Source organism: Emydura macquarii, unplaced genomic scaffold (genome assembly GCF_026122565.2).
Source record: "Emydura macquarii macquarii isolate MOO-44397 ecotype Brisbane River unplaced genomic scaffold, CSIRO-AGI_Emac_v2 contig_1027, whole genome shotgun sequence".
Classification (NCBI taxonomy): Eukaryota; Metazoa; Chordata; order Testudines; family Chelidae; genus Emydura; species Emydura macquarii.
In genome coordinates, this window is record NW_027131164.1 from 12909716 (window position 1) to 12919521 (window position 9806).

The 9806-nt window shown below is 44.0% G+C and overlaps 1 protein-coding gene across 1 annotated transcript; it reads right to left on the minus strand.

Annotated features, from left to right (window-relative positions):
- Positions 1 to 204: 204 nt before the first annotated feature.
- Positions 205 to 7705, minus strand: RRM2 (ribonucleotide reductase regulatory subunit M2). Its single transcript, XM_067544773.1, has 10 exons — positions 7536 to 7705; positions 7366 to 7443; positions 6591 to 6746; positions 5776 to 5892; positions 4816 to 4949; positions 3614 to 3708; positions 2381 to 2514; positions 1860 to 1964; positions 1603 to 1716; positions 205 to 1109 (listed from the first exon to the last, which is right to left on the minus strand). Exons 1-10 carry the CDS (start codon positions 7626 to 7628, stop codon positions 957 to 959), a joined length of 1179 nt encoding a protein of 392 aa, XP_067400874.1. The 5' UTR covers positions 7629 to 7705; the 3' UTR covers positions 205 to 956.
- Between the last annotated feature and the right edge of the window lie 2101 nt (positions 7706 to 9806).

A 9806-nucleotide genomic window follows, 5' to 3' on the forward strand; every position in this document is an offset into this window, starting at 1 on the left:
ATGCTTTTATGGAATAATGCCATATATGAAGGAAGCTGTTTACACAGCTTTGCCCTTCAGAGTTGCGCATCTAGTGAAGACTGTTGGCTGTGACTCTGAACCGTAGTAGCATTTGAGTTACTAAAAACAGGCAAAAACTCATGAAATAGTATTTCCCAAAAGAGAGAGAGCTTAGATTTCAAGCAGAGGACAGCAGCACAAGAATGTTATTTTTCCAGTACCTAAAACACTGGACTTTTAATAAGCTTCTCAATTTCCATACAAATGTGTTTCTACACTTTGCCAGAAGTTTTACAGATCTGTCAAGATCATCAACAGGTCTCATTCAAAGCTTGATCCTTTTAAGTTACATACAAGCATAAAAACAAAGGTTATCATGCAATGCTGTGTCGAAAAGTTTAGTATAACTCATGTCTCAATATTCATGTTGCCAAGAATACAAGTTGAGTTCTTTCTTTTTAATATTAAAGTGCCAGGTTTATGTACAATACATTAAAAATAGTAAACTTAAAACCTGCTAAGAAGCAGTGAGGTCATGTAGCTTCTCCTGCAGTTTTCTACTAAACACCCAAGAGCCAATTCTCTCAAATTGAATTTAAGACCACCCTTTCTTAAGTACTTCCAGTTAGAGAAATTCCAGGAGCTGGTGATACCTGTAACCTTCCCCTTGCAGGAGGATGGCATTTGAGATTACTTCAAGAACTGAGGATTTTTCAAGTGGAGTGACTTGTTATAAAATCTAAGTATTCTATGAACTAACACCATTGGCAATGTCTAATGAAAGGATTTTACTGCTGTAGCTATATTAGCCTCCTCAAAACAGTACCATTCCACACACTCTGCAAACATGGGATTTTAGTACAATATCAATTCACAATGTGACTTGATATATTGAAAGTAATGTTTTGTTCAAACAGCAGAGCATGCACATCGTATCTTAAGTGGTTTCAGTTCACTTAAAAGTCTGCATCCAGAGTGAAAGAGTTATCCGTGGGTTTTGACATTACTCCCATCTTCTGGTATTCTCCTACTCGCTTTTCAAAGAAGTTAGTTTTGCCTTCCAGAGAGATATTCTCCATGAAGTCAAATGGATTCTCTGCTTTGAATATCTGAAAAACAAGAATTCTAATCACAAATGGGTTTTCAGATCTGGGAGTGGCATGAAAACCACCAACCAATTTAGGAGCAAGGACTAGGAATAAGACAGGTAATTTAAGAGCTTGCTTAATGCAAATTCAGTTTGCTACTTTGTGAGTGAAACCCCTACCCCTCCTATGCCTTTGGTGCTGCACATCTTTATGCCTTTTCATCTGCTGCTCTCCTACAGAGGCAAATGCAGAGGCTCTTGCACTCTTTCCATCACACTGCTTATCTGCCTGTCACTACATATCAGGGATGGTGGTGTAGGTCCCCATCTAGGCCATGATGGCATAAGACCATAGGAAATGACTAACTGGCTAGAAGGATCCTGACTACTGGTGAGGAGTTGAAGATGCTCACATTAACTAAATGCTGGCAGCCATTTTAGATATTTAAGATTCATAGGAAACATCAAATTAATACAATTATTTTCCTCTGAAAGGCACTGCTTATAAATCTTACCTTGCTAAATCCCAGCTCCAGCATAAGTCTGTCTGCTACAAATTCAATGTACTGTTTCATTAAAGTGCAATTCATGCCAATCAGCTTTACAGGCAGTGCCTTGGTCAAGAATTCCTGCAGGTACAAAGAGAGGAGGTTAGTACAGAAGGCCTTAGCATACAAACAGTTATCAAAAGCAATGTCATGCCCTGATAGTTCCTCGCCTTTTATGCTAAAATGTGAGTATTTACTACCCAAAACAAGGAACATCTGATTACCTGCTCTATCTTGACAGCATTGATAATGACTTCTCGTACTCTTTCCTCTGATGGTTTGTGTATCAAGTGCTTGAACATTAGGCAGGCAAAGTCACAGTGCAAACCCTGGAAAGGTGAGTTTGAAGATATTTCAGAAACATGGATTAGAAATGACACCTCTTAATCAGAGGCACATTTAAAAACCCCACAAACCAGACACCATTTAATACTCAAAGTCCAAGATGATTCTCCCATGAGGAAATCGGTCACTTTGTAGTTTCCTCCTTGGCTTTTCAATTGAGGCAAAGTGCAAAATTTCAGTGAGCAGCCTTCTTACTCTAGGCTTTCCCCTCCAACCACCACCTTAATGGAAACAGTTTACTCCCTCACTGTCTCAATTCAAGTTTTATTATCCCCAGATATTGTTTACCCATTTAATTGAACACCAGACAGTTCATAAGAATTATAAATAGTTGTCTTGAAACATAAGGTCACTTGTATCTTGTAGCATATTATGAGACTGCAATACGGTTAGCTCTTACCTCATCTCTGCTGATAAGTTCGTTAGAAAAAGTGAGTCCAGGCATTAACCCTCTCTTCTTCAACCAAAAGATGGATGCAAAGGAGCCAGAGAAAAAGATTCCTTCCACTGCTGCAAAAGCTACGACACGTTCTCCTGTCAGGAAAGAGTTCAGTATTAGTTTCACACTAAAGTTAATGTTTACCTAGCCTTAAAACTCAAAGCAGAGTTTTCTCCATTCATGAGATTTGTGAATGGGAAGTATTGCTGCTTAAGTGTATTAGTCTCTCTGGGACTGAGACCGAGACCTTGTCTTCACTACAAAAAAAGGATTAAATAACCTATGTTGTAAGTCTAATAAAATAATAGGCCATGATTTTGTTGCAGAAGCCACAACTACTTCTAGCTTCCACAAGTGTCATTGCGACCCTCATGTACCAGGACACCACCACTCATTTGGCCCAGCCATCCTCTTCCCTCATCATTTTTATGTTTGAGAGCCAAGTGTGGGACAGCTTCTCTTCTGTGCTGCTGCCCTGCTTTGGAAGGTAGGTTGCATGTCTTGAACTGTAAAGTCAACTTTTGAGCCAAACACCCCAACAACTTTCCTACCCATGCAGCTGATGAGGCAAGTCTGTAAGTGGTAGTTTTAACATGTTGGCTTCAACTGGTCTAGCTTCAGCAATTCAATTACAGTTTACCTCGACCTCTCTTCTGGTAGAATCATGACCCCCCAATGCTATCATGTTACACTAAGACTCCAATCATTTACTTTAGTCTGTTTTGAAATCCTGCAAGTCAGAATCCTAACTGGTCTGAGAACATGTGACAAGACCTTGAGCAAAGATTTAATACTCAGGGGATAATGGGAATTTAAATTGCCCCCCAGCCACCAAGTGAGGCAATCAAGAGTCCATAAAGGAGATGAAACATTACATCCTCCAACAGAAGCATAGCTCCTTAGAGGGAATAAACAATACATACTTCAAAGCAGCTGCAGAAAACATACCACCAACTAGAGACACTTGTCACAATAGACCAGTTAGAATTCAACATGCCAGCAGGGCAAAGCGGATCCTCTTCAGAAGAGAATTTGCTTTATTTGAGACTACACCCTTCTTCCAGAAGGAAGGCACACTTTTGGCCACACTATCCTTTGGTATTTGGAGAAGCATGGCTATTGAAGGCTTCATTCTTGCTAGGAAAGGAAATACATTTAGCATCCAGTAAATGCTCAGTTCAGAATTGCACTCACCAAATGTTGCTTGTTTGTCCCCAATCCACTGCATGGCCCAGTCAGCCTTCTTTTTAACACATGGCAGCGTTTCAATGGCATTGAAAAGAAATTCCCTGGAAAGTGTATAGTACATTAGAAGTGGAAGTCAAAACAGCAATCAATGCAGTAGGTATTTGCAACTAGTTGTCATAACAAGCGTCGTTGATTAGCCTGAATTACCTGCAACTACCCAGCACATTTTTAAGCCAGTATGTAAGAATTGTCTACATTAGGGATTTTTGCACCCATGTAGCGACATGCAAATCCCAGCATAGACATGCTGCATCTAAGCAATTTACCCCTTTATGACAACACAGCACCCCTATCCTGAGATTCCAGTGCATCAATCCCTGCTGTAGTCTGAACTGTACCCATGGGGTTTACAGGGCTGCCAAACATTTTGGTGCAGATCAAACTGCAGGTTTCAAAGTCATCTTGTGATAAGCTTTCTAAAAAACTGTAGAACTCAAACTCTGATTTTCACATTTATTTCTGAAGTCCTCTTTCAGGCTCACTTTCATGAGTTTACAGCAGCCCAAGAGTAAGGTTTAGTTTTAGTATGAATTGGGTATTAGCATTTTAATAACTCAAAGGCAAAATTTTAAAGCATCCAGCTTTGTGTATAGGTACCTGTCCAAAATGAGCATGCTTTACCACCTTAGAAGAGACTGGATGAGAAATAGCTGTAACTAGCTAACAGTGGTAATACTTAATTTTTCAGTTTAACCACACAGCAAGTATAGTCAACCATTACCTGGGAAGATGAGTTTAATAGCTGAGATTTCAGTGTACAAGTTCAAAGATACAAGCTGTAATGGTTCCCATAGAAACTGTTCTAGATCACCTAACTCATCCACTAACCAATGCCAGGGTCTCATATTGGAGTTTAGTCCAGTTTCAAGTGTCTCTATAGACGGACCATGCCACCCTTCACATTTTTGGTTTTACGCACTCATTTGTCACTGATTGACGTGAAACCTGTTTTGCTTTTAATCTCTTAAAGTCCAGCCTCTGGGATGGTTTGTTGCAGGTTCCTGTTCTGCAATAGGTCTGCAAAGTTGTTCTCTACAGCATGCTTACCAGTCTAGTTTAAATACTCGTCATTTCTGTATTGTTTTAATATTAAGACAAAGATATCAATATTAGATCCCACCAGAACTATTTCATTCTGTGATACTAACCTCTCTTTCGGATCTTTAATGTAAGTATCTATAAGCAGACTGTACATTTCAGAATGTATGTTTTCCATAGCAATCTGGAAACCATAGAAACAGCGAGCTTCTGTTATTTGTACTTCTTGGCTAAATCGCTCCACCTACAGGAGAAACCAATTAGTGTTGCTGAAAGCATTACGCAGCTAACAGGTTGTTGTTTAGCACTATTAAAGCCACACAAGTATCTCCAGTTTTGCTCTACCACCCACCCCCCCGCCAAATATTTTAATGTTCAGAAGCTATGCTGATGGCAGTGCATTAGAACAATAGCCTCCTCTGTTCCAGGAGTGTCAGATTCTGGCATTGTCGCATCTTAACGCCTTTGATTATGTGGTCATAAGAAAAACGCTGCACAATTTTCCCATTTCTGCTTAATCCAGGACAGGGAAGTGGAGCATTGACAGAGCTATAGTAGTATTTTGTACTTCTGCAGCTCATATCCAAGGATTTTGAAGCACAGTACAAATTTTACTTCAGTCTCAACTGTCCTATAAACAAATACCCCACCATTTTATAGATAAAGAAACAAACAAGATTGGGAAAATTATTCCTCTCCCCCCAAAACGCATTCATGTTACAGCCAGAAATAGAAGTCTCCAGACCCCCAAATCCTGTGTTCTTACTATAAAACCATCCTCTTTCCTCCCAATATGGAAAACTTCGGTTCTGAAAAAGTCCACAAGAGACCTATTTCAAGGAGCAATCTGTGCTTTGCTAAGTGCAACCTTCTTCTCCCCAAAAAGGATTAAAGATAATAGGTTTTAGAGCAGAATAGCTCAACAAGTGAACAGAAGAATGGACATATTGGGTCAGTCCCATGGTCCACCTAGCCTAGTATCCCAAACATCTCATTAATATGTAGTTTTATTTGGGCAGCTTTGTTACCTGAACGATTTCAACTTTAGGACTGCTTTTCTGCATGCTTACCAAATTCTCATTTACAATGCCATCACTTGCTGCAAAGAAGGCTAGGACATGTGAAATGAAGTATTTCTCCTCAGGCTTCAGGGACTCCCAGTGTTGAATATCTTTGGAAAGATCAACCTGAAGAACAAAAGCAGCCACTTATGATTTCATCATGGTCAAGAATTCAGGGGTCTAGATAAGATATTTAGAGCCAGCCCAAGTGTTATAGTGTGTAATAAGCATCCCCTCTTAATGCTCTGTGAACTAAAATATCTCTTCAGTAAATTAAGTTATGAAGTTTAATAGGTTCCTACAACCATGGAAAGCTGTGCTTGGTTTATAAAACAACTCATTTTTTCAAAGCTATTTAATCCTACATTAGATATAAATTAACCTTTGTCAGGCAACACAAGCAGTCACTGCTGGTTCTTACCAAATTTAGGCCAGGTCAACTAGAAAGTTAGGTTGGTTTAACTACATTGGTCAGGGGTGTGAAAAATCCACTCCTCTGAGCAGCACAGGCCATGCAAGTTCCCATGCACTAGGTCAAAGGAAGAATTCTTCCATGGAGCTAGCTAACACCACTTGGGGTAGGGTCTACACTGAAGCACTACAGTGGCACAGTTTCAAGTGTAGACAAAGGCTTCAACTGTAAACTCTGTTTGTACAGCACCTCATCTTTGTTGTTTGTACAGCAACAAATATAACAGGGTCCTGATTCATGACTGGAGCCCTGACTTTATTGCAATGCAAGTAACTTAACACCACAGGAAAAATATACTCAGTTATGAGCTGGAGGCCAGAGTAGAGCTAGAATCAGGGGGGGCCCCCCTCACCTCTTCAGCTGTCCAGAAGGAGGCCTCTGCTTTCTTGTACATCTGCCAGATATCATGGTACTGGATGGGGAAGATGACAAACCGGTGGGGATTCTCCCGTAGGAGTGGCTCATCTTCCAGGTTGCTGGGCGCTTGGATCACTGCTTTGGGTTTCAACTAATGAAAGCACAACAGGAAACATTGAGAGTTCAGCATCTCCACTGCTGGAGATCTCAGGGGAAGGGGGCGAGTGCGGAGGAAAGGAGGTAGCCACATTTTAAAGGGTGCGGCGGGCTCGGATGTGTCATTAAAACTTGAACCCTAGGGGGCAAATTGGGGCTGTGGGACGGAAGGAAACTAAAACTGGTTTGTGGAAGGCCAGAGGGGGACTAGGTCTGAGAAAGGGGCTGGGGCTTGCCCATGGCATGTGTGAGAACAATGCGCTCGGCGGGTAATTTCCGACGGGCACTAAACTGGGGTGCAGTCATTGGCCCATGAAGACCTGCTGATGTGCCCTAAAGGGTCCCCCCCCCACTCCAGCCGGTGGGGAAGGGACACCCAAGGAAGGGGGGGGAAGAGCAGGGAGAACCCCAGGAGAGGAAGCAAAGGCAGGGAAAGCCCAAGGCGGGGGATGGGGGAAGGAACAGCGCGCAAGTGCGGGGTGGAGCCGCCCATTGGCGGACAGCAGCATTTGGCGCCAAACCAGAGAACAGCGGGACGAGCCCACCCCCCCCCGCCCGAGAGCGGCTCAGCCGCGCCACCATCCCCCCCCCGCCCTCGCCACCCCCAGACTCACCGGCTTCGCGTCTGCCTCCTGGAAGATCTTCCGGGCGGTCTTGGTGGCCAGGACCCGCGTGGCGCTGAGCGTGGGGGGCTGCGGAGAGACAGAGAGCGGCCGGTGAGAGGGGCCGGCGGGGGGGAGGGCAATGTGGGGGGGGGAAGGGGGAGGATGCCCGGGGCACTCACCGTGTTCTCCTTGTCGGTCAGAACCAGGTTCTTCATGGGCGACAGGCGGGGCTGCTCGTTGCGGACGGAGAGCGGGGTCCGGGCGGGAATCATGGCTGCGGGCGGCGGCTGAGACGCGGCGGAGGCTCGAGTCTGGCGGCTCTGACGGGCAGAGGGTTGGTCTCGGACTGTGCGGGAATCTGCGGCGCGCCCGGAGACGCTTTATATCGGCTTCGAACTTGGCGCCAGAACGCCCGGCCCTCCAATCACAGCGCCGGGCGCCCCGCCAGCCCCGAACGGCGCCGTCCCCGCTGCTCTCCCATTGGTCAGAGACCCGGCGCGTCACGCGCCTCCTCCCCCCTCTCCGAATTCTCGCAAACGCGGGAGCCGCCGAAAATTCCGATCCTGCCGCGCTTCCATTGGCCAGAACCTCGGCCAGGCCACGCCCCTCAGTGCTACGCGCGCGGGAGTTTCCCTATATCGATTCCTTGTATGCCCACCTTCTCCCTGCGCTTCAATTGGCTCCCAGGGCCGCAGCTGGACGCGACCATGTGTCGTCCCGCCAAGATTCTGTCCTCTAAGCCTATGTTCGGTCCCTTGCTCACCCTTTGTGCATTGCCCTGCCTCTGAACAGGAGTGTCCGTTCTCCTTCCCCCCCTTTAAAGGAGGGGCCTCTCCCTCCCCGTAGGTCCCCCCCGATTGTGTTTGCAGAGGGGGGAAAAGTAAAAATAAAAATGGATACAGGGTGGGTGGCTAAGAGGCTGCCTTGGACTCCTGTCTCCCCAGAGCTGCTGAACTCCATAGATCAGTGGTTTTCAACCTTTTTTTATTTGTGGACCCCTACAAAATTTTGCACGGAAGTGCTGACCCCTTTGGCAATCTTAAACATAGTCTGTGGCTACCCAGAGCTCCCCGGATCACAGAGTGAAAACCACTGCTGTGTCACGGATCACTTCAAGTACTGCCCCTCCACCCACCACACAATATAATGAAGCCAAGAAATAGGGAAGAATCAAATCTACTCCCTTGTTGGAGGGTCTCATCCTCCCCAAATGTCATCAGTTTAGGAACCAGTGAAGCTTACCCCCTCTTGTGTGTTCCCATTGGCTCAAATGCCCCAAGAGGACATTTCTTCTTTACTCCCCCTGAGTTAGTGATGTTTTGAAACTGAAACATAAGGGTCTTCTGTAAAAATGTAGCCTATCCAATACAATGGTGCATGTTCACATTATTCATAGCCATAACTTTCCTGAATCCTCCAAAATTGTATGCATCAAATATATATTATGGCAGTGAGTTCCACCAAGTAGTTAGGCACTGCATAAGGTATTTCCTTTTATAAATGCCAAATCTCTTACCTTCCCATTGAATGTCCTCATGTTCAGATATAATTGAGAAGATAAAGTAGGAGAGTCCTGCTGACCTTTTCTGTGCTGTTCATTATTTTGTATATCTCTATCATATCTCCTCTTTTTCATCATCTCTCTAACCTACACAGCCTCAATCATTTCAATCTCTCCTCCTATGGAAGTCTCTCCATACTTCTAATCATTTTTGTCACTTGTGTCTGTGTCTATTTTTCTTTTTTTTTAAGCTGGATGACCAGAATTGAATACAAATTTTCAGGTAAGAGTGTGTCATGCTGTCTGGAGTGGCTCACCACTATCTCAGAGCAGACTGTCAGAAAACAAGGGCAGACACCCCAAACTGGTGGTATGTTCTATTATTAGATTTCACCAAGCCAGTAACAATTGTGACCTTAGATTCTCCAGCCTATCTTGCCACCCAGACAAACTGAACTTCACGATAAAGTGGTCATTTAAACAAAGAAATCACACCACATCATGTTGCTCCGAGTCCCAAGGGATCAGCCACTTACCCCAGATCAATTGGTACTCCAGATCTTACACCAGAGTCAATGCTGGCGGTCAATTCTATAGTAAATTAATTAGAGGTTTATTAGCTAAGAAGAGGAAGTGAGAGTTATTGAGAGATTAAAGCAGATAAAATACAATAACAGATTAATCATAGTTTGTAAATCCAAATGGTGGCAATAATGTAATAAACTGCCTGTTTCCCAAAAGTCTTTTCGGGGTACCCAGATTGTCTCTGGGGATCTCAGCTTTGCATCTGGTACACTTCCCTGTAAGAGTCCAAAAAGTCAGAGAAGAGGGATCATTTCTTGAATCCATATTTATAGCTCCTTTATGCAGAAAGCAAGTTGACAAGCTTATCCAGGTAGACTTTTCCTTTGATGACGGAGAGTGAGGAATGCATTTTGAATCTTTGACC